This window comes from Penicillium cataractarum, assembly GCF_028827025.1.
Source record: "Penicillium cataractarum strain IBT 29864 chromosome Unknown utg000007l, whole genome shotgun sequence".
Classification (NCBI taxonomy): domain Eukaryota; kingdom Fungi; phylum Ascomycota; class Eurotiomycetes; order Eurotiales; family Aspergillaceae; genus Penicillium; species Penicillium cataractarum.
The window spans coordinates 1,497,547-1,521,418 of record NW_026622743.1 but is presented as its reverse complement, the minus strand read 5'-3'; the positions used below and the strand labels follow the sequence as shown (position 1 = coordinate 1,521,418).

Below are 23,872 nucleotides of genomic sequence, written 5' to 3'. Positions count from 1 at the left end.
ATTCTTACATTAAATATTAAACATTTCTCATGTGCCCCTCGATATGGCTTTATGATGTAAAACGTATCAGCCGCTGTAGACGATCATCGCGCGTTAAAGAAGATCTTATGTTTTTTTTAGGAAATATAAGAAAATTTCGCACATTGTTCCCTGTCGTACCTATAATATGCTGCGAGATTGCAATACCTCGGTATCATCCAAGATAATGATATGGCAATGATCAACGGCCCGGTGATGATTGCCGACTATGTGTAGTTTAACAGGCGACCTGGTAAAATTTAAGAGTTTCATATGTGATACAGTCCGTTGTTTGGGCTTATTGGTATCAAACTTTCGAATTGATAACCCACTGCATTCTGAGACTGCCATTGCCAAAAGCAGAAATTAGTAAACTACTCATAAGAGCCCTAGTTGTGATGAATATAGCCCTCTTTGAGCCACTTCCTAGCACATACGACCACAGGGCGTGGAGAACAGGGCTTCCCGCCCTCTCAGCCGTACTTAAGCCACGTATAGTACGCGGAAAGTTCTTAATGCGCCCTAGGCTCCAAAATGGTGTTGGATTCTATCTTGGGAGGAGTGTGGGTGAGAAGTTTGGAGACTGGGGTGACAAGAGGTAAGAACGGGGTGAGAGTGGGTGAGAATAGGGTATGAATTCTCACCTAAGTTACCTATCCTCCCTCATAAGTCCGAGCTTTAAATACAAGGCCTAGGGTACACGTCTGGTCTGCTATATCATTTCCCTTAACGCTTAGCAAGCCGAAAGAAGATGCTTCTAAAGGACCTATGGAACTTGATAAAAGAATTACACGTGCTGCGTTGCTTCATTGCCTAAGTAATAAATTTCGCATTTCCCTGGCATCAGCCCTAGAGAGCGGTGTCTGGCCGGACTTGTCGGAGGCTTCAATGTTAGCGCCCCAGCCAACTAGTAGCTCGACAACTGGCCAGTGTCGATTCTCAACCGCCCAAGCTAATGGCGTGAGGCCAAACTTATCCCGAGCCTCGATATCTCCCCCCTTGTCGTACAAAAATTCTACAAGCGCCACATGTCCATTTCTTGAAGCCCACCATAGTGGTGTCTCCCTGTACACAGTTCTCGTGTGGATATCAGCACCCTCGTCAACCAGCAGCTTCGCAAAGAGCACATTGCCCTGCTTTGCAGCCTCTAGGAGGGATCGGTTCGACTTATGGACGTCATCTTGATTCTTTTGAAGGATCAGCTCGAGTAGGGCCCTTTGCCCGCCTCTTGTGGACCACATCGATGTTGCCTGTCTGGGAAAACCTCCTCGCGACACCGTGGTGGTACGCCGCTGAGCCAGTAACTCGAAGCTTTTTCTTACAGCCGACAGTAACGGCGTCTTATCTTCAAAGTCTCCATTTCTGTCGAGGGACAAGTCCACTGTGTCAGTTCGTGTTGGTACAGGCCACGAGGCAATAGAGTCGAGTAACTGGTTCTTTCCCGTGTGGTTTCCGACCCGGTCTAGCACCAGCTTGACTATTTCCTCGTGGCTATGCTCGACAGCCCAGAAAAGCGTTGTTCTCTCTTGTTTATCCTGAACAGAGATAGCTGCGCCTTTTTCGAGCAGTAATTTAGTCAGTGCATCGTGCCTATTTCTCGCTGCCCACAGTAGAGGCGTCTGGCCGTCAGCATCTCGGATCTCCCGATTTGCCCCGCGGTCAAGAAGAATCTTCGCAATCTCCAAGTTCTGATTCTGGACAGCCCACCATAACCCTGTTAGCCCTTTGTCATCGGTAACGTTTAGATCCGTCTCGGGATTCGCAGCTAGCAAGCCTGTGATAGCAGCATGTCCAGTCTGCGCTGCCCATAACAGCAATTCCCCTTTGTTCCCAAATTTACAAGCGGGATTGGCGCCTCTCTCAAGTAACAGCTCGACCGTGTCCAGATGCTCATTCGTGACGGCCCAGGATAACGGTGTCCGACCACCGGCGTCCTTTGCTTCCAGATTCGCTCCCTTGTCCACAAGAAAGTCGACAACAGCCTGATGGCCATTGCTAGCAGCCTGTGAAAGAGGCGTCCGTTGCGACGGACTTTCCTTAGCTTCAAGATTCGCTTGTCTCTCAGTCAGAGCCCGCACGAGGTCGCAGTGGCCATGGTTGGCAGCTAGCCAAAGTGGGGTAACTTGGGTCTTTGACGGGATGTCTATTTTCATGCTTGTTAAGTATAGAAGCATGGATACAACACCTCCATGCCCCTTACTAGCTGCATGGTGTAAGGCAGTATATCCTTCTTCGTCTTGCAAGTTCGATTCGCAAATAGGTAGAAGGAGAGCGACGACATCCACAAGCCCCAATTTTGAGGCGACATGAAGTGCAGGAAGCCGGTCATCGACCAGCGGGAGGTTACAGATTTCTCGCATATCTCGGTCAGAAGCGAGTACCAACTCCAACAGCGGAATGTGCCCTTCCTTAACGGCCCATCCGAAGAGGCCATGTAGACGTGAGGTTTGTGAGCGGCCGCCGACCACCCAAGGGTGGAAATTCCAGGTTTCGTTGAAACTCAACGAGAGTTGCTTGAATTTATCCCAAACTGAAGATAGGGAAGTTATTTTCTTGGTTTGCAAGGCCCATTGAGTGACTGCGTAGTCCAGGAATTTATACTGTGAACGATCTGGGATGGTGGCTGATCGAATCCGTCGAAAATTTACTTGGGCGGGTTGTTTAGGGCTTGCCCCTCGTCCCCAGAAAAAAGTCTAACCAAGGGAGATGCCAATGCATCGCCGGCGAGCAGTTTGGCATCCGGCACTTTTACCACTTCTGTCTCGTTGGCTGGCTTCAACAGTTCGAGGTTGAAGTTAGAGAATGACAGATAGGCAACACATGATTCTCCGCACTGGAGCTCGCCCTGTTTATCGGAATTTGGGTACCCTGGAATTAACCTTGCTGAATTCTTCTGCAGATATGTCTTGATGGAAGGATGCGCAAAGCGAACACATCGATCAGACGGATCGACAGCAACGAGATTCGCACCACACCCAATCAATACATCTGCTTGGGGGATCTTTCCGGCATCCCAGCCCATATCATCTAGATCAAAGGCGACGGCCTCTTTTAATTCGTCGATATGGAGTGGTCTTGCAGCAAAGCTCACCCATCGGAGGACGCGTAATGTATAAGGATTGGCAAAGGTCATCCTTTGAAGACAGCGATGGTATGTCTCCTCCAGATCTTTCGGAAGATCTCGCAGCGCTGATCGAATACGATTGTCTGTAAAACAATCTTGCCACAGGATCTCCAACTGCAGATAGACCCAAAGAAACCTGATTCATTAGCTTTCAGCTGATGTAAAAAATGCAGAGCAAGGCTTTCTTCTTACATTCCAGATGATTCTTCCAGGAGGACCCGCTTGACTTCGTCCAACAAGGCCAAATCGTCCGTGAGCTTCCGGCTCATCAGTTTATCGGTGATACTCGTATCGATGTACGTGTGAAGATCCGGCATCACGTTAGATGTAGTCGAAATTTGACGAACGCCAGCCATAAACAGGGGAATGCCTGTGTAGCCAGGCAGTTGTTCTCGGCTGAAAACGAGCAACCGCGACTCCGGCGGGGATCCAGAACCGTAGAACAGGGACCTGAAGAGCTCAAATAGGTCTTTACTCTGTTCTGGGCTTAATGTGTCGAGTCCGTCAATGATATACACCGTGTCTGGGATGATGTGGAATAACTGGATGAAAATGTCTTTCAAATCATCAAAGTCGGGAACAACTCGCTTCTTTCCAAAGAAGCGGTTCAGTGCATCTACTATATCGTCGGGGCAGCGTCTGTATTTAGCACGGAGATACTCGCATAGTTGTTTGATCAGACTGGAAAGAATGTAGAGCCCGTTAAGCTCGTCCGGTCGGTCGCTCTCACAATAGAAAAAGGCCGTTGAGGCAGTGTGATTCGACGATCGATATTTAGCTGCATCAACGGCCGCCGTCCTATGGTATAATTAGCCTATTCACCATAGGGAGAAAGAGCCAAAGGGTGCTGACGCTATCGTCGTTTTACCCGAGCCAACTAATCAAGAGTAATGATTAGTGTTGTTCGCCGTCAAGAATCTCCAGGGCGCACGCTTACTTTTCCCGGAGCACCACAGTCTCGAGAATCTCTTCTCCACCAGCCATGCCATGAAGTCGGGATGATCCAAGAACCACTGTGCTGTCCCCATTACTCGTTTGTGAGCTAGTCGCTGGTGAACCTTTGCATGATCGTAGGTTGAAATCCGCCTGAATATAGCCTCGTCGAGATCATCTGTAATGACTGAGTGCCTGTGATATGCAGAAGGCATTGGATTGTGCTCGCTCACCATTAGGCCTTGTCAACCACGTTGATGAACCTCGCGGTTTGGCCAGCACCTTGCGGCTATGAACGACTGGGATTATTTTAGTCAGAACCGACAAGTTCACAATCGGTTGTGCATAGCCTACATACTCTCGTTGACCAGCAGGGCTGGAGGTGTATCTGCAACTCGAACAGCATGGACCATGTAGAGAAGCTCCTTTGCGTATCCTGCCGCCGTCGCGGCTGCATACTCTTGCCATTGTTTATTCTTGTGAGCATCAGCATAGTCACAAATGCCCCTAATTACGAGGCATGGGAACGTGTCCACCAGGCCGGCCGCCTCCATCTCAAAGCACAGGATCCCCAGTTCCCCGGCTAGCTGATCTCTGGTCCGACTATCCTTTATGACCTGATTGCCGGATGCAATCAGACCGTAGTGGATGATAGGGCCATTTCTGTCCCTTGGTGATCTGGCAACTAGCCGGTGTCTATCACAGCCATCGCAGGTTGTCGCGCGGTCAATATGATCGTACTGGGCCTCAAACAACAAATCTTCTCTGCGGCTGTCGTACGTAAACTTCTCCCTCATTTGCGGATAGCGCTTGGCTAAATCCGCGATTAGATCAGGTATGCGACTTTCATTTGTAATGTGTGCTGATTGTAGCGCCGCCACTGCTGTCAGGAGCATGGTTGGGGGCTTGTTCAAGACACCCGTCCGTTCCAAGTGGCCGCCGCTTACGGCCTTGCCATAGTCGTATTGGATCACTCCCCCGAAATCCCGCGTTGGTTTGCTGACTACAACATCACCGAGCCGAATATCATGGTCTGCACTAGGGACTCCCCCTGCGATTCCCACCATCAGTCCAAATCGAATGCCCTTAAAGGTGAGCCGCATTTGAGACGCCACACGAGCAGCAGAGTTCGTCCCATAAACCCCGGCTGGAAGGCACGCGATAATGACGTTATGGGAGCCCACCCTCCCTCCAACGTAGGTATTGTCGTCGCCGGAGATGGTGGGCAAGGTAGGTTGTCTCTCATCCAGCATTGCCTCGGCTGCTGCCATTTCTTTGGGAAGGGCGCAGATCCATGCCACTGTATAATCCTCGGGTTTCAATAATGATGTCAGTTTGGCGGCCATTTTGTGTCTGCACCATGCATAACTCATACAAGGTCCCAACGTTTTGGGTATGATGGATATGTCCGAGGGTTGGCGAGGCTGGACAGAGTGAGTCCTCAGCCTCACCCCGCTCCGTTGAGTACTATCAATTATATCAATCATCAGGTCGACGCCACATGCAGCCACACGTGGCGGAAAAGCCCAATCATGTTTCTGTTGACCTCATGCCCATAGTAAAGGGCAACACATGATGGTGACTATCGTGGCCTCGAAATGCAGACGGAGATTCAAAGCAGACCTATGCTCCGTATAAGAGCGTCAATAACCAGCTGCCTGTTAGTACTGATAAGGAGATGGTTCGATGGATTGAATATGCAAGTGCCAAGAGACCACAGTTTCAGCCAGATTGAAATAAACCAATAACGATGTCCCTGAATTCAGCAAGAGGGTCTGTGCGGAGACTGTGCCAGAACACTTCTGAAGACCACTTAAATAGGGCCATAAGATACCAAGACGGAAAAGGATAGAAGAAGGACTTGATTGGATAAGAGATAGATCGCTCAAGAGAGTGCGTTGTTGACAAGAAAGAAGATCCGCAATAGGTTGTCCAATAGAAATAATTCACCGCCTGGCAAAATCGATCCTCAGGAGGGGTGAGAATCACCCGCCTTCACTCAGCGTCTCATTCTGTCTATTGCGCACTCACCCTACTCACTCCAGCCGCGCAACGCTGAGGCAGCTCTCTATCCAATTATTGCTAAGGATATAGATCTCTTCAATGCAGTTCCTGGTACATACGACCATAGGGTGTGGAGAACAGGGCTTCCCGTCCGCTCAGCCGTGTTTAAGCCACCTTATAGTATGCGGTTAATTCTCAAAGCACCCTGAGCCTTAAAATGACGTCGGATTTTATCCTAGGGTGAGTGTGGGTGATATGGGTGAGAAGTCTGGAGACTGGGGTGATAGAGGTGAGAACAGGGTGAGAGCGGGTGAGAATTCTTACCTAGGATCACCTATATGCCTTCTTTAACTAAGTCTAGCCTATAAATATTAGACCTAGGTGACTACCTAGCCTTCTATTCTTATTTTCTTAGCGTTCGGCTATTTTAAAGATGATACTCCCGAAAGACTTCTAAAAGGAACTTAAGGAAAGAACTACACGTGCTACGTCACGTGGCTTTACCTGTTACGATTCGGAGACTAAGGACGGGGCTTAGAGGATTGAGATTGATCGAACTGGTCAATGCGTGTTTGTGCGAACATGGAACTCCCCAGGACGGACGGGAGTTACCAGAGAAGGGCCCTATAAAGGCAATCTCTTCTGGCAAGATAGAACTTCTCTTCTCCCTTTCCTCTCTAGATTTAGTTGCTTCGTTGAATGCACCGATTTGAACCTCCACTCGCCTGGCTGTAACATTACCCTTAACTATTAGAATAAACGGGAATAAGTGTTATGATATCCTGATATTGAGGTTATTCGCAGACTGATGCCCCAGGCCGCACGAGGCCCGGGCGTTCTGCCAAGAGGGTGCCGACCCGGCGGTCAGTCGACAGCTCCTCGGTGGCGTATCTAAAGGGCTACCCTGTCGGTAGGCCACGTTGGCTGGTTACACAACCTTTCAGCTCATGCACGCTCATACCGTGGTTACCCCTCTTCTAGTTCCCTGTTTTGTATGAGAGACTGTATATAAATTTGGGACCTTGAGGAGTAGGTTCAGACTCCTCAAGAAACAGTCTTGCCACGAATTTCACTAGGTGCTTCCAACCTTACCTGATCAACAGGTTTTCTACCCTGCAAGTAGTTATCTTTACAATTCTGTTTCTTCCTCTTTGATCACCTAAGGAAGGATGTCACCTCGAACTCGTTCGACGCCCGCCGGCGAAACAGAGCCGAATCTCCCACGGACTATCGAAGATTCGCAGACTGTTATCGAGGGAACCCCTTCTAACGAGGACGTTGACGCAGCGCTCGCGGCGATTCAGGAACGCGTTAGAAAGCTCCAAAAAATCAAGGAGCTTAACGAGCAAGCTACGAACCTCATGTCAGCCCTCGGCGAATCTATGCCGGATACCCACCGAGGACAAAGCGAATCTCCTGATTGGCACAAGGAAATCAAATTCGAAAACGTGCCAACCTTCGAACTCGAATACAACCTTCAGAAGCGGCATGAGTGGCTCCTCGACCTACAACAGATGTTCGCAGGAGCCCCAAAGAAATACTATAGCGACGAAAGAAAGATCATCGGCGCTGTATGCCATATGTGCCAAACCTATAGGCAGAGGTGGTACCGAACCTGTACCGAAAAAAGGGAGGTTGAACGCCGAAACGTCACCAATGACTGGCTCTTCTTCCAGGAGTGGACCCTAAGCCTTATCAAAAACGCGTCTAGTCTCACAATGGCTATCGCAAAGGAAAAGGAAAATATCCACCAGAGAAAGGACGAGGACCCTAGAGAGTTCCACGCCCGTCTCGATACCCTTGAGCAGTACTTTGAGAGAGCGAGTGAGAAAGAAAGGGCCCGATCCTTCTTCGTTAAACTACAACACTCCCTTCAGCTTCGAATCCAGGACCATGTACGAGAACTTCCCGAGACACGTGAGGAAGTTGTCAACACGGCAAACCATTACTGGGACCTCATGAAAACAAATTCGGACCGGGGAAACACAAACGAAACCAAGCCGAATCATCTCCGAAAGCGTAAGGCTCCTCCGGATGAACCCCAGGGACCGGAAAAGAAAACCTACAAGAACCGTCAAAACAATCGGAGACGTCAAGAGTCCTCAACGAACAACAACCTAAACCCTATCGGAAGGGATGGAAAACGCAATGTGTGCCACATCTGCGGAAGCGATACGCATTACTCTCCTGACTGCCCCGACCGAAAGGACCCTAAGGAAAAGCCAAAGGTCCAGATAGCAACAACCGCGGGAAACGACAGCGAGACGGAGTAGATCCCCATTCTTCGTCTCAAAAGCCTACCGTGGGGACCAGAACTCGTTTCTATATACCGATTACCATCCGAAACACTCTCGAAACCCATGCGGATCTTGACAGTGGAGCTGAAGTTGACCTCGTTAGCTTCGAATTCGTCAGGAAGTATAGGCTCCAGCCAGCAAAGCTTACCGAACCGATAATCCGCGCAATTAACCGACGAAACACTCCGACATATGGTGTGTGGTCAGTCCCCCTGAAGGCTACCGATTCTCGAGGGATTACCCGCCGATTCACACGCCCTTGTGTCGCTATTGATCGCGACCCCCGCCTTACTGGTAGTCCAGTACTCCTCTCAATGACGACAATACACGACGAGGATATATATCTCGCGGGCCGCCTTAGGCGATGGTGGTTCGGGAACGGATCCTTTGAAGTTTTAACACCGAAACGCTTCGCGAGGGCCGCACAAAGGCATGCGTACGTCTTCGCCGTGGTAAAAATGCCTGAGGAAATATGGCTGCCAGTCGATGGAAACGATACCGAACCTCCGTCGAAACCTTATCTACAATATCCCGAACTAGAACCCTTCCACGAATTCTTCTCCTCTGAAAACGCACAAGCACTACCCCCTTCAAGTGCACACGACCACGCCATCGACCTACTCTCCGACACCCAGGTGCCCTTTGGACCAATCTACCCACTTTCTCAGAAAGAACTTACTGAACTACGCCGTTACCTCGACGAAAACCTTAAGAATGGTCGTATCCGCGAATCAAAGAGTCCCGCCGGAGCCCCAATCCTCTTCGTTCCAAAATCGGACGGAAGTCTACGCCTTTGTGTTGACTACCGGGGACTCAACAAGGTTTCGGTGAAGAACCGGTACCCTTTACCCTTGATTTCGGAGATCCTTGACCGTCTCTCGGGTGCAAAATATTTCAGCAAGATCGATATCAAAGATGCTTACTACCGCATCCGCATAAAGGAGGGCGATGAGTGGAAGACTGCCTTCCGAACCCGATACGGCCACTACGAATACACCGTTATGCCCTTCGGCCTAACTAATGCACCCGCAACTTTCCAAAATTACATTCATACCGCCCTTCACGACGTTCTCGATATCTTTGCGGTAGCGTATCTTGACGATGTCCTTATCTTTTCGACCGACCGCCAATCCCATACAGAACACCTACACCAGGTTATCTCCCGTCTCCAAAAGGCAGGACTGTATGCAAAACCTAGCAAGTGCCTCTTCTACCAGGACGAGGTCGAATTCCTTGGATTTATCATCTCTACCCAAGGCGTTTCGATGGACCCTCAGCGGGTATCCGATATCGTTTCGTGGGAGCTTCCACGAACATACCGAGATATCCAGGTCTTCCTAGGATTTTGCAACTTCTACCGGCGCTTCATCCGTAACTACTCCGAGATTGCACTTCCCCTAACGGCCTTGCTAAAGGGAAGTAAGAACGGCCGAAAACCAGGGAGTGTGAAGCTAGACCTTCGCGAAAAGCTAGCGTTCCGCCGCCTAATCGCTGCCTTCCAGTCAGCTCCCCTTCTTCGCCATTTCGACCCTTCGAGGCAAATTCGGATCGAGACCGATGCGTCAAACGGTGCGATGGCTGGGATCCTCTCCCAACCAGATGATAATGAAGTCTGGCACCCAGTGGCCTTCTGGTCGAGGAAATTCACCGAGGCAGAGGTCAACTATGGAACGCCGGATCAGGAGCTATTCGCTATCGTATACTCGTTTAAACACTGGCGACACTACCTTGAGGGAAGTACACATCCAATCGAGGTCTTTTCAGATCACTCAAACCTCCAATCCTTTATGAAGCAGCCAAAGCTAAATGGTAGACAGGCGAGATGGTGCCTATCTCTTACACCTTTTGATTTTATTATCAAACATCGCGCTGGGAAGACCAACCCTGCGGATGGACCATCTAGGCGTTGGCTGCCTGAAGCCCCCAAGGTTGACCTGATTACGCCGTTGTGCCAACGAATGGCCGGCGAATCGCAGGCGACTGATCACCGCTCTGTCAGGGTCCAGTCGCTGACTGTGAGAGATCTCACTTTGGGCATCCCCTGTTTCGAAGAAAACGAGCAGGGTGATGAATCGATTGGAAGAATCGATTGGGAGGAGCTAGGCCGTTCGCGGTTAGTCCTCCCTGCGCAAGTGCAGACCGCTTGTGCTTCCGAGAAGGCCTACTCCGCTGAAGCGTGTGAGGACCTAAAGGAATTGATCGGGCGTCTTCAAGACGAAGACCTCGAGACCCAGCGCCGAAAAGCTGCCGTAGAGCAGGCGAAACGCGGTTTCATGGGCTGGAAGATCGGACACGATAAGCTCCTCCGATATAAAGACCGAGTGTATGTCCCTGCGGGGAGTAACCTACGGCAAGAGTTAGTGAGCATTCACCACGACGACCCTATTGCAGGCCATTTCGGCCGAACCAGGACCCTTGAACTGGTTAAACGTAAATATCACTGGCCGAATCTGCACCGAGACGTTGTCGAATACGTGCAGAATTGCCAGGTATGTCAAGGAGTAGTAGCACGAAGGCATAAGCCCTACGGCGAATTGCAACCACTCCCTATCCCGTCTAGACCCTTCGTGGAAATTTCAATGGACTTTGTGACTGGCCTGCCACCGGTGACCCTTAACGAAAAGACTGTGGATGCAATCCTTGTTATCGTCGATAGGTTCACGAAATGGTCGCTATTCCTCCCCGTATCTACCACGATCACGGCGGGAGAACTCGCAGAACTAGTCCATAACGAGGTCGAATTACGTTTCGGCCCTCCCGACGGGATTGTTTCCGATCGAGGATCAGTTTTCACAAGCAAGTTCTGGTCAAAGCTATGTTACATTACCCAAGTGCGCCTAAGGCTTTCAACGGCGTTTCACCCCCAAACCGATGGCCAAACGGAACGCGTTAACCAAACACTTGAGCACTACCTACGATGTTTCATCGGTGACGAACAGCCTAGCTGGCCAAAGCTGCTCAAATCTGCCGAATTTGCGTGTAATAACGCTGTCAATGCCACAACCGGTGTCTCACCCTTTCAAGCACTTCTTGGTTACTCACCAGACTTCCGTCAACGAATCGAGGACGATCCGGCATTGAGGGAGGTACCCGCGGTATCCGCACGAGTAGAGAAGCTTGAAAAACTCCGCATAAAGCTGAAGACCCACTGGCGAAATGCAGTCGAAACTATAGCGAAACACTATAATAAGAATCACAAACCCCTGACACTGAAGAAAGGATCGCTCGTCGGCCTCTCAACAAAGAACTTGAAGCTAAAGGGAAGCAAGAAGTTAACCCCGCGCTTCATCGGGCCCTTCCGGGTTATTGAGACGATTGGTCAGCAGGCCTACCGCCTAAGTCTACCCGAACAATACAGCCGAATCCACAACGTCTTTCATATATCCCTTCTTGAACCATGGCAGAAGACCCACATTACTACTACCGAATCAATGCCGTTACCACAGCTCGAGGATAGCGAAGAATACGAGGTAGAGGAGGTCCGCGATGAACGAAAGATCTCTAACGAAACCCACTTCCTCGTGAAATGGAAAGGATGGCCCTCTGAATACAACCAATGGGTATCCCACGAAGATATGGAGAACGCTACAGAAGTAATACAATCCTATAGGAAGCGACAAAAGGGGAAACGCTCTGAATTCAATACCGGAAGAAACCAGCGAAAACCCCTCGAACCGCAGACTAAAACAAGAAGATTTCCTCGCAATAAGAAACTGTAAGGTCAGCCACGAAGCTGGGTTCCACCGGAAACAAGACGCGAGCGTCAAACATCAGCACCCACAGCAACAAAGCCGCCACCAAGGAACGCAACGAACCACCAGCGAAACCATAACGAAACTACCTAGCCTCGCTAGGTAAAGGAAGGGCAAAAGGCAACTCTAGATCCGCTCCAGGGACAGAGGGAAATCAATAATTGTCCGCTCCTCCAACTCATCTCCGCCGATGGAGGCATTATCATCCGCATCCGAATCAAGGTCATCCTGGGCCTCGCGAACCGCCTCCGAAATGCCATCGAAAAAGGCCCGTTTTCCGATTGTCCAAGTGATGTATCCCTCGTCGCCGGGAAGCAGGCGAAGGAGTCGCTTAGAGAAGCGCTCTGCCTTCTCCCTAGCAGTATCAAAGGGACCAGGGGGCAGGACAACAGGAAGCCCAGTCCGACGGACCGCGAGAAGCGCATCGTATTCGTCTTGGGTTTGCTACCGAAACACTAGTTAGAACGCGCCGAAACCCGCGACCTATGGATCCTACCTTGATATTGGTCTTAGTCCCGGTTAACTTGTACTGCTTGCGGTGAGCCTGCTCCGAAACGTCGAAGCAATGCGCCAGATGCCTCATCAATTCGGCGACCTTTCGGCGGAGCTCCGAGGGATAGGGCCAGTCCAGGAAATTATCCGGGTCGTCCGGGTCTATCTGCGATGTCCAGAACAGGTCCCGGGCCCATGCAAACGCGGTACTCATATCCTGACAATCCCCCAACATAGCGGTTGCAGCCTGTGGAATCATTAGCCTATACCCTCAAGGAAACTTGGCGAAACCCACAGGAATACACGTCGAAGCGCGAGAGGAACACTGGCTACACGCAACCGAAGCCTTGGCGTCCTGGACACATTCGATGGAAAAGGGCCAGTCTTCACGGGGATCCCAGTCGATAATCGCGGTGCGGACACAGTGCATACACCAGAGGATCATCAGGTAGACCGGGTTGTCCGCAAGGGGACGAGTCCCGGCGCGGGGTCGTCGAGGCATCGTGGGGGTTTCCAAACCAAATCGAGGGGTATTCGTTGGCGAAAAGGCGCGTGGTTATGAGGTCTTGGAAAGGGGGAGAAAGTTGGTAGAGGTGTGAAAGAGGAAGGGGAACGAGAAGGAGAGGGGGTCTCTTTGTAAACAAAGAAACGCGATATCTTTGTTTGCCCTATCCCACCAGTTACCCTTTCTGCCTATCCACCTCTGATTGGCTACTCCGCTACGTGGTTGGTTACCCCTACGTGTTGTTTACATCTTCCGTCGCTCGTGGGCGAGCGAGCCCTTAGAGGGGGGATAATTGTTATGATATCCTGATATTGAGGTTATTCGCAGACTGATGCCCCAGGCCGCACGAGGCCCGGGCGTTCTGCCAAGAGGGTGCCGACCCGGCGGTCAGTCGACAGCTCCTCGGTGGCGTATCTAAAGGGCTACCCTGTCGGTAGGCCACGTTGGCTGGTTACACAACCTTTCAGCTCATGCACGCTCATACCGTGGTTACCCCTCTTCTAGTTCCCTGTTTTGTATGAGAGACTGTATATAAATTTGGGACCTTGAGGAGTAGGTTCAGACTCCTCAAGAAACAGTCTTGCCACGAATTTCACTAGGTGCTTCCAACCTTACCTGATCAACAGGTTTTCTACCCTGCAAGTAGTTATCTTTACAATAAGAAAGCAACACTATATACCTTAAATAACTCGCTCTAGCTACTCTTAATAAATATAAGGATTTATTAAAAAATTAGGTATTATAGTTAATATTATCAATAACGATAGGTCGCGATACTAATTTTAGTAGATAGAGACCTTCCCGGAACGAAACTATTAATACTAATTTTTTTAAGGACGAACCTAATCCTACCCCGGAAATTTTGAAATCTTTTGCCGAGGACTATATTATAATAAGAAAAACAAATACCTTGATAGAAGTCTATATATTAGAACTTAATAAACTTTATGTTAAGATAGGGGAGAGAGATATTACATTCTCTGCCGAGATATATTAAGGACGATATTCTTAACGTAAGCCTACTATTACGAAGTCCTCAGGCGCAACACGCTAATGCGGGGGAAAGGGATATTAATACTTAATTAACTTAGATCAGTTAGCACGAGTTACGTACCAACGAGTTAGTAAATCATAGCGGGAGATAGTTGTCACGTTACGGAAGACTAGAGAATCACGTCCTGGGCGATATTATCGTGTTACTCAACGTTGCGACCGTTGATATTACAAGAAGCGGTAATGCCATATATATCACAAGCGACTTTGCATCCAATAGTCTTGCTCGTCACTCATGCCACGTGGCGCTGCATTAATAGACTGCTTCTTCCTCCAAAAGCCTCTGTCAGTTAAAGCCCAGCATAATACTCGTGGGGTGAGAGTGAAGGAGTTGGCGAGAAATTGGGGACAAGCGATCAATAGCAGTTTCATTATCAGTTTAATAGAAAAGAAACCGGCAGAATCCCTAGACCCACAGTTACGGCCGCCCCTGGCCTCTATTCACTGCGATAGTCGTGCATTCCAACCATCATCCTCCGCCGGGACTTGGAGCGAGCCGTAGCGCACAAGAGCCGTCAAAGTCGAGATTTTAAACGGCTAGCGATTACCCCATTGGCCGAGGCAAACCTAAACGACGTACGGGGTTCAAAGTCAGCCAACGTGTGAAACTCCACCCCCGCCAGGAGGTTGTCTTTCGGCAGCTCCAGCAGCTCCACCGCCGCCTCCGGAGGTGATCCGAAAGCAGATCTTATCCGAGGGGCAATTGCCCTGAAGCAAAATGGCCAATTCCCGCCAATGCCGACCTTTTCGGCAACTATCCCTTTGGGGGCGGACAATCTTGCGGATTGCGTAACTCACGATCCCATTAAGGCCCGGACTAAGACCAAACGGCAAAGCTCCTGCGACTCAAAAGAGGCACCTTATGTATGTATCTAACCGTTATACAGTCAAGATTCATTTGAGAATACTATATCACACAGTGAATAAGCCTTAATTTATTGATATACTTAGGGATGCCTTTGATGGTGGACAGAATCAAGTCAAGTCTTGTTACTCTGCTCTTGACACGCTTTGTAGAATGGACGGGCTCTGTTCATCTTAGCACAAAGAAAACGGTCGGTTCCAGGACGGCACCAAGGAATCTAGCAAAAAACCTAAGACTCAGGGTTCGAGACTCTAAATGATTGTGAAGCAAGCCCTTTCGAAGCATTGGGTCCTCGTACGCAACGGCCTCACATCAAGATGCTTCTGGGGGTGCCATTTGCCCTAGGAGCTTCTACAATCCGCACAGGCAAAATCCAACCCCCCATACCGCACCAACCATCTAGATAAACTTATATTTCCGGTACCCATTATTAAGGCAGAAATTGCAAAGACAACATCAAGTTTGCCATTCAGGTTGTAGCTGATATCATTCGTGACGCCTATGAAACAAGCAAATAGGGTTCCACTCTCTGTTCTTGCAAATCTCTTTCCAGGACCCCCGAAATCTCGATTGCATGGATGTTCCCAGCGTGGGCTTCCCTTATTTGAAGCCTGCCCAAACTACCATTCCCATTTTGTGGTGTCCCGATCCCATCCCTCTTTGAGCCATGCACGAGAGTTCGGCTCGACCAGCCCAAAAAATGCTAGTCGTTTGGTCATGTCAAGAGGGGGAGGTTCGGTTTGGGCGGTGGATACGATGTTGCGGCGGCGAAATCCGATGAAGTAACTAAGGACTGTTAGTACTAGTAATAGCTTGTATGAGCAATTCCTGGCATATGTTGCTTTGTTTCGTTCAGTAAGAGAAATGTGCTTCAACGTACAGGGTTTTCGAATTCTTGTCCCATACCAAGCTACTAAGCGCGGAGGTGTCAGGGAAATACCCGATTCCCCTGATCGCCCTAGGATTCAAGTTAGTTATGAACGTAGAGAAAGGAGGGTAGGCACTTACTGGAGGTTCTTCTCGAAGTATTGCCGGATTTCTTCTCTCTCGGCATTGTCCAAGGCCCAGAACTCGTTCGACCCATCCTTATTGCCGAGGCGTACTCCTGGTACCTTCTCCCATGTTAGGTAGACTGCAAATCCTCCCGTTACTGGACCCCGATTATCCTGTGTTGAGACTTTATACCCGAGGAGCTTCGGAGTGCATCCTATGTCTTGGGCAGTAAGGTCCTGGTAGGCAAGGAGCTCTCTCGGGATGAGTGTGGCAGCCTGGGTAGCCCTCGTATCCGCGTCGTCTATCTCAGTACCTTTGTAAGGGACTTGGAGATAGATTCGCATAAAAGCGAAGGTTGAAGGGTTCTTCGGGTCACAACATAGGAGCTTGGTTACAGCGAAAGAGAGGCGTTCACCACGGCGGTACTCAGCTTCGGTAAGTTGCCAGTCCTCCTCACTTGGCTTTTGGACGATTTGCCATCGCGAAGGAACGGGCTGGTCGAAGTTGATAATAGTGCCAGCGTCGATGCCTTTCCGGAACCAGGGAGGCATGATGGAAGCGAAAAGGGCGTAGATAAGAAGGTTGATCCATAATAACGACGTCTGGGGATAGGTGACTTTAAGTTTGATAGCCTCCGAAGTAGTGGTGGGATTAGGAAAGTGGAGTGTCGATGATGGAGAAACTGAAGGATTGGAAGAGGAGAAGAGAGGAGAAATGGAGAGCTGAATCAACCATCAACCAACAGTTGGGGAGGAGACGTGGATAGTCCGCGGTCAGGTGGCCCCACATGAAGCTAAACGGACCACTACTGCACCGTCAGCCAGTAGGTGTCATTAGCGCATCAGCATGGTATCAAGTGCGAAATGTTACTAGATTTTGTATTCGAATTATATTGAGGATAATGACGACACTCTTACTGCTCCCTGCGGTATCATAACACAGATACTTTCCGGTTATAAGAGTGGACTTGGTGGTTCTACCTGGTCTTTTCTCGCTCCAGCAGTATAGTCGATCATATCTTCTTGTGTCTCCCCTCATTTTTAGCTATTTTCCTTCGGCAGGTTACGAGTCCATTTGCGCGAGACCATTATATCTAACACATATAGCAAGCGTGTGTCTGGGGTTTGCAGCACCAAGGCAACCTTCCTCGCCTACCTGGCACTGATAGGCCTCTCGCATCAACAGGCCTCTCACACATCCATCGAACACAATTAGCTACCACACGTCAGCACGTGCCATTCCTTTGATCCTCGTCCCTTTCACACGGTTAGTCGGCCCCTGTCGTTTACCCAACCTTACGGTTACCAGGAACATCATTCCCGCTCGCTCTACATCCGCACTCTATCGCCTATCATAGCTTCGGACCCCTCTTCCTCAGACGACCCTCGATGCTAATTCTGCTTCGTAGAGGTATCTCCATTGATATGAGACGTCCTGCGTTCGGCCATTTCCGTCGACCCGCCAACCATCTCTGCTCTTCGTTGACCCGGCCAGCGGAACCAAGCAGTTTAGAGTCCTGCCAGGAAGAAAGCCAAACAACTGTATCCTGTGGCTGGGCTTGAGCTGAGCTCGGTCTCTCAAGGACTCACCACCAGCGAACCCTCTCCCAATCTTGGTGATATATTACCGCCCACGTCTCCTGTTGTGAGCTCGATGCTTCTTCCCTGCGTAATTCAATCAGGTTCATTCCGGGATTTCTCGGTAACACATGCTACTCCTCTGCTGGCTCATAAATCTCACCCTCGGGCAACTCCACAGGCCTTCAAAGCCCCCGGAGCAGGCATCGTGCCTTGAGTAATCCCTAGGGCTTTCCTTGCCGATGCTCATTGCCAAATACGCCCTCGTAGTCCTTATAAACCGGTTAACATATCTACTTGTCGGGTTACATTTACCTATCGGATACGTTTACTATTTCAGGCCAATAAATCCGGCGATTATTTTACAAATTGGACACAAGCGGTCGTTGATCTCCTTCCATATCCCACCCCAGCATTATTAACCGAGGGCCCGATTTTCTGGATAGCCACTATTAAGAGCTAGGAGGCCCTTCGTCCTTTACATACATTACATATCCATCTCATGCCCGTATCAATCACATCTAGTCCTCACAATCCTCCAATTCCTAGGCTCTAGACAACAAGCACATAACTTTGGCCCAAGGCGACATTTAAGCCAGCCTCGCCGTTGATCTGGCTAGCGACAATACTCGCAAAGTAAATAAGAAAAGAGAAATTTAGACAAATGAAGATGTTTATCTAAAGCCCAATCTTCTCCGCCATATATCCACCGACATCAAGTGGCATTGTCATATGGGGAAGTGGAATGAGACTCTTGAAAGATCTGATACTCGAGATGGCATGCGTTGACATCCTGGACCAGAAAGTGCTTGTATTTCTGAAAAGTCAGTTAACGACGTCTTCAAGACGCTGTCCGAGATGCTTAACAACAAACATACTGAACAATAAAACAAAAAGAAACATACAACAGCCAAAAGTATGGCCGACCTCACCTAGCGCCCATCATTCGGTGCTGGGCGACTTGCCGCTTTATTCAGGCGTGCTTTAGGCGGCCCCAGGCGGCAGTTCACCCACCTGAATATTCTCCACCCGAAGACCGCCCAGGCCGGCAAAAGGCGCACTTGCATATTTTGGCACAGGGAAAGATTTCGAGGGAGGATCAAAGGACCGTTAGATTGTTGATGAAGCTAGATCTATCAAGAGGTGAAGGATTAAATAGACAGAAGCATGTGATTAAACCTGCATGACAAACAAAGAGGAATAGAGAAATAGAGACTAGGGGAAGACAAGCGCAGAGGAGTACACATCGTTGGGGCTGGAACAGGGTGGGAAGAATCCTCCCTTCTCGCGCGGTCCCATCATTTGACCGCCGCAGTTGAACGTGGGGTGGAACTTTTAGACCGCTGCTTTCCACTTGAAACGGGCGGCTTCCTGATACCTACCCACCCTCGCGGGTCGAGGTGTATAATGACCCTCGTTACGGCCCCGCCCCATCATCGTGAACAGCCCCTTGGAGCGTTACCTAAACCAAGCTTTTCTTGGCCAATGCTTCTACTCTTAGAAGCACAGAGGCAAGGCTCACCAGCTATCTCTGTGGGGGCTAAGACCATGAAAGGATTCAAGAAGATTTGCTTGTTGTGTCGAAGCGTCACAGTTGAATCCTTGCTACCTGATACTGTGGACTTGAAGACATCTCCCGCCAAGGGTAGTTATAGAAAGCGTGAAGTATCAAGTTACGCGGTCATACAATGGGTTATAAGACTACAACAACCCTTTTATCGATTTCTGCATCGTAGTCATAACCCAGTACTTTGGGGCTGGTGCTTGATTTGACTTTCATGTAGTCAGTTTTCCGCCCCTCATACAATCCGTGTAAATTTAAATAATAATCAAGTCTTGTAGAAGGAACCGCCGAATTCTTTCCCTCACTTTGGAATTTGTCGAAGTTAGAAATCGAGAATGTAATCGTTCGGCGTCTCTTTGTTCCTGATATGGCGTAGGCTTGTTTTTCTTTCTTTCTTTCTTTCTTTCTTTCTTTCTTTCTTTCTTTCTTTCTTTCTTTCTTTCTTTCTTTCTTTCTTTCTTTCTTTCTTTCTTTCTTTCTTTCTTTCTTTCTTTCTTTCTTCCTTCTTCTTTCTCAAATTTAGCAGAGTGATAAGGGGGATTGGGGGCTAAGCCTGCTGGAGGCTTTGGGGGCAGAAGTAGGTGGTGGGGGGGGGGGGGGGGGGGGGGGGGGCCGCGAAAGAATAAAAGAATGCTATATAATGTCCCTGTTGACCCATATAGTAATTACTGTAGTATTTTCATGATAAAATTTCGTATATCGTTATGTTTTCTCTCATCTAACTGAAGCATTTGCTCCTCCTGTGCGTGCTCAGCACGTAGATTGCCGCATTCTATCTCCCTAGGTAAACCCTTTATCTCTATCGTTACCCGTAGTTTGTGACGAAGCAGCCATTTAACCAACAAATACAGCGTCGAACGCTGGAATGATGCTTCGGCGCTGGATGTTTATCCCCGTGATGACTCTAAATACGAAGAATACCCTTGTACCCGACAGAACTGTGGCCCTTCTTGCACTGGGAACGGCGCGTCAAAAGTTTCGACACGCAAGCGATTCTGGGTACCTCTTATAGACGGTGACAATTCAACAACAGGCGTTAGCAAGCGGGATCTTCAAAAGCGAGTGTTTGACTATATCTTTAAACGACGTCGAGAGACCTGGCCATCACAAGTAGATTATTATCTACCAAACCAGATTCCCGAGGTCACCGTTACTAGCTTTTCTTTACCTCAGGATCCGCAATTCTCTAAGGTTGAGAACGAAGTATTCTTCGCGGGCGATGAGATAGAGAAGACGGTCGCACACGCCGCAACCTTTGTCGACGAACACGGGAACAAACTCGACGAACAATTCCAATGGGGCACCGGTGGTCTTTATGGGTGTACCATGCTTACTATTGTTAGCAAAAGAGCGGTTTGGATGGTAATACATAATACTGTATACCTAAATTCAATATCTGACCGATAACTAGGCGCACTTTTGGGAAGTTGCAGCATTTAACGACAAAGATGGATTCGATACCGCAGACGACATATCTAAATTCAATCAATACGTTCTCGGGGTTCTAGAGGGGAACGCACCAAAGGAAACCATGGACTACGTGGATCACCTGAATTGGGACAATTTCAACAAGTGTGATGATGATTTCCACGTCTTTTGGATGTCTCCCGTGGGAATGTCGGCATCCGGGAAACCTATGGGACAAACTCCAAAGTACAAGGCGAAAATGGAAAAGGTCAACGACTTCCTTCGAGAGAAGTTGAACGAGCCCACTATCAACACGTTTCTGTATGAGCGGTTGAACTACTTTAGCCGTGCAAATGGCGAGCAGGGTGGCCCCGATATCAAATATGTAAACAAACAGGCGTACGGCATGTGCGCGTTCCAGTAAGTTCTCCCTTTTCATATATCTCGATTTAATGTCTCTAATTAATCGTTTACAAAGGTATGATGGAGCTGGAAGCTGGAGGCTGTTTTATCAGCATTCAATTTACTCGAATAACCCGGATTTAGCGAATCCTCTCGTATACCAAACTTCAAACGAGGGAAAGTTCGGAGGTTACGATCAGAAATATTACCGCCCCATTCTTCCCCTGAAGTCACAAATTCAAAAGTGGCAAGGATAAATTTACTAGGGGCGAAGTATTGTGGCTTGGAAGTGATGCAGTGCTAGTGAAGTTTTAGGTTAGGCATGGAGAAATTGTACTCTGTTTTGTGAGAAATCAGGTTCATAGAAACCAGAGGAGGAACGGGGCCGTCGTAGATGGGGTCGAAAGCGGACTAAAGTGATCGTCGGTCCCACATAATCTTCCCTGTTCCATCCACCGTCTATTTAAACACCCACCAACCCCTCCAACCCCGTACAATATTTGTCCATCTCCAGATTTTGGTCCACTTTCAGCCTCCGACTTCCCATCAGCCTCGCTATGGCTCCATCAATTGAGTCTCTACCACCGGAAATCCAGCAGACGGTTCTAGCACACTTGTCCACGCATGAATCCAGTCTCCGCGCTTTCGCCTGTGCGAATCGGACCTGCCATACCCTGGCATCCCCGTTCATTTACCATACCGTTCAAGTTGGGCTAGATCTAGATCAGGCATCGCTTCAAAGATTTTACGAATGGGCGCAGAATCCCCAGGCTCTTAGCAGGCTACAGTATGTCCAATGTCTCGTGATCGGCGGAACTCAGCCAGGAGCGGATTCCAGTTCATCAGATGCGAGGGACACGGGTCCTCGGTCTATCTTTCTCAGTCGAAATCCTAGAACTTTACATGGCTATCTACGACCGTACGGCCTCTCACCTCAAAAGAGATTGGACAGCGACACGCAAGCTGCTTTAGAATCTAGCGATGTTTGGCTGCCTCTAGCACATCTGATTCCGCAATTGCCCTCCCTCTCGGATTTACTCTTCTTGCTCCCGATACAGTTTCCAAAATATTTGCTGAATCAAATCCATGGAATGAGACCATCCTTTCGCCTCCATATCGATCGGTTCTTTCTGCGCAGTCTGGCGACTGCCTCCACGGACTCATATGAGTTCTCCCTAGCTTCGTCGCCTTGTCTTTTTAGCCTCAGAATAATTCATGACGGCGACCATAATCCCTATGAGAAAATTGCTTCTAGCTGCTACCATGAAGACGCCGTGGCTCGTATGGTCTCTGGTCTAGCACAGAACTTGAAAGAGATCACGCTAGTCTACCCTGCTCCTGGGGCTAGTCTGATGCAATATACTCCACCGCCGTGGAAAGGGTTTAGCCAGGAGATAGGAAATAGGTACAAGAAAATACGCGGAAACTTGCGACGTTTGCGATTTGAACACTTCTGGCGTATCACCGCGGACAGACTGGATTACTGGGGTACGCAAACGGATTTCACAAAACTACAAGCCCTTGAGTTTGATGCATATCTCACATCGGATCTGTTGAGACATCTAGCGATGAAATTTCAGCTTCCCTGCTTGAAAAAGCTCGTCCTTAGTAATCTTCGAAAGGAACGAGACAATTCTGACGATCATGCGGAAGCAGCTAATGAATTATTGAGGAACCTTCCTCCGCTTATGTCTCTGACCTTGGATGGCTGGTATCCCGAGATTTCGATAGACGCGCTTGCTACTCACCATGGACTACACTTATCGGAGTTAAAGTTGCTCAATTACCCTGGCGAGGACCTGACCAAGGACGATCTGGAGGTACTCGGTCATCATTGCATATCTCTTCGTGATTTCACACTGAGCCTTCGTCGTTCACAAGGAGACTCAACAGAAGCAAGCTTATATAAGGCCCTTGGATCTTTACCGAAGCTTCAGTCTATCTCACTTGGCCTTAATATTGCCAAATCATACTCGCCCATGGATAATGAAGAGGACGACGGCAAGTTGTTTAATCCTATATTCGAGGACGAATTTGATCGAAAGATTCCGATCGAATTGCTCGAACCTGGACCAGATTCCTCAGAAGCTTGCAACGGTGCTATGCGCGAGCAACTGATCAATTGTGCATTTGACAAGATACTTGCTCGGTCTGTATTTGACACTATTTCCTCCGGCAAACCTCAACTGTCCTTACCGTTGGAGGAATTGACTGTCAAAATTACCGATGCCGGGGATTTTGGAATGGTGGACTGCCCAGCACATTTCATATCCGTGCTCTTTCATTTGTGTCGCCCGTGGCGGATCACTCAGAGTATTCGTGATGATCGGCGCCATGAGATACATATAGAAGAGACAGAACAAATTCGGAGTCAGCTGTTACTGCCGCCGAAAGCATTGAAAGGCTGGCTTGAAGCTATCTGGCGTCGCGTTTGGCCAGAGAAGATTTCAGAAGAATGGCAGTCTGATTGGTACAGCTTTCCGATCTCCGAAGTAGTAGAACTGTGATTTTAGAAGATAATTGCAAAGAGACATTCGATATGTTTGAGTCTTAAAGCGGGCACTTTAGCCAGAATTCATCAGTTCTACATTCAATTTCTGGAAACCATGGTTAGCTTCGCATCCAAAGCCTAAGGCTCCCAAATTTGTCGCAAGGTTCTGCGGATATTGATGATAGTCAGCTCGTTAGATTCGGCCAGTTCGGCCATTTGAGATGTGGTGAAGGACTGGCTCTCTATCATATCACGTATAAGAACTAGTTTTGCAGGAGAGAGTCTTAGAGCCATGTCGCCTGAACTAATAGGGGTTACACTGGGAAGACTCAAAAGTGCGCTGTGTTAGAAGTTGTTGATTGTGACGAGAAGTAGGAAGGAGGGCACATAGAGCG

At 49.0% G+C, this 23,872-nt stretch overlaps 5 protein-coding genes across 5 annotated transcripts; 3 read left to right on the top strand and 2 right to left on the bottom strand.

Moving 5' to 3' along the window:
• Positions 1 to 824: 824 nt before the first annotated feature.
• N7496_008195 (ankyrin repeat domain-containing protein) lies at positions 825 to 4,126 on the bottom strand (the record flags this gene model as incomplete). Its single annotated transcript, XM_056701114.1, has 4 exons — positions 825 to 2,618; positions 2,717 to 3,152; positions 3,335 to 3,940; positions 4,080 to 4,126. The coding sequence occupies 4 exons, from the start codon at positions 4,124 to 4,126 to the stop codon at positions 825 to 827; spliced, it is 2,883 nt and encodes a 960-aa protein (XP_056553177.1).
• A 3,314-nt stretch (positions 4,127 to 7,440) lies between these two features.
• Positions 7,441 to 8,352, top strand: N7496_008194 (uncharacterized protein; the record flags this gene model as incomplete). The annotated part of the gene is made up of 1 exon (XM_056701113.1): positions 7,441 to 8,352. The coding sequence occupies one exon, from the start codon at positions 7,441 to 7,443 to the stop codon at positions 8,350 to 8,352; it is 912 nt and encodes a 303-aa protein (XP_056553176.1).
• Positions 8,353 to 15,641: 7,289 nt separating this feature from the next.
• On the bottom strand, positions 15,642 to 16,599 carry N7496_008193 (uncharacterized protein). The gene is made up of 3 exons (XM_056701112.1): positions 16,052 to 16,599; positions 15,924 to 16,001; positions 15,642 to 15,829 (listed from the first exon to the last, which is right to left on the bottom strand). The coding sequence occupies exons 1-3, from the start codon at positions 16,585 to 16,587 to the stop codon at positions 15,664 to 15,666; spliced, it is 780 nt and encodes a 259-aa protein (XP_056553175.1). The 5' UTR covers positions 16,588 to 16,599; the 3' UTR covers positions 15,642 to 15,663.
• Positions 16,600 to 20,042: 3,443 nt separating this feature from the next.
• N7496_008192 (uncharacterized protein) lies at positions 20,043 to 21,008 on the top strand (the record flags this gene model as incomplete). The annotated part of the gene is made up of 3 exons (XM_056701111.1): positions 20,043 to 20,176; positions 20,218 to 20,539; positions 20,589 to 21,008. 3 exons carry the CDS (start codon positions 20,043 to 20,045, stop codon positions 21,006 to 21,008), a joined length of 876 nt encoding a protein of 291 aa, XP_056553174.1.
• Positions 21,009 to 21,543: 535 nt separating this feature from the next.
• N7496_008191 (uncharacterized protein) lies at positions 21,544 to 23,493 on the top strand (the record flags this gene model as incomplete). Its single annotated transcript, XM_056701110.1, has 1 exon — positions 21,544 to 23,493. The coding sequence occupies one exon, from the start codon at positions 21,544 to 21,546 to the stop codon at positions 23,491 to 23,493; it is 1,950 nt and encodes a 649-aa protein (XP_056553173.1).
• Between the last annotated feature and the right edge of the window lie 379 nt (positions 23,494 to 23,872).

Excerpts from the sequence above, each read along its gene's own strand:
- N7496_008193 (XM_056701112.1), bottom strand. The coding sequence starts at position 16,587 with ATGCCTCCCTGGTTCCGGAAAGGCATCGACGCTGGCACTATTATCAAC. Across the intron at positions 16,002-16,051 it reads TACTTCGAGAAGAACCTCCA|GGCGATCAGGGGAATCGGGT; the intron begins GTAAGTGCCTAC and ends CTTGAATCCTAG. Across the intron at positions 15,830-15,923 it reads GACAAGAATTCGAAAACCCT|TTACTTCATCGGATTTCGCC; the intron begins GTACGTTGAAGC and ends AACAGTCCTTAG.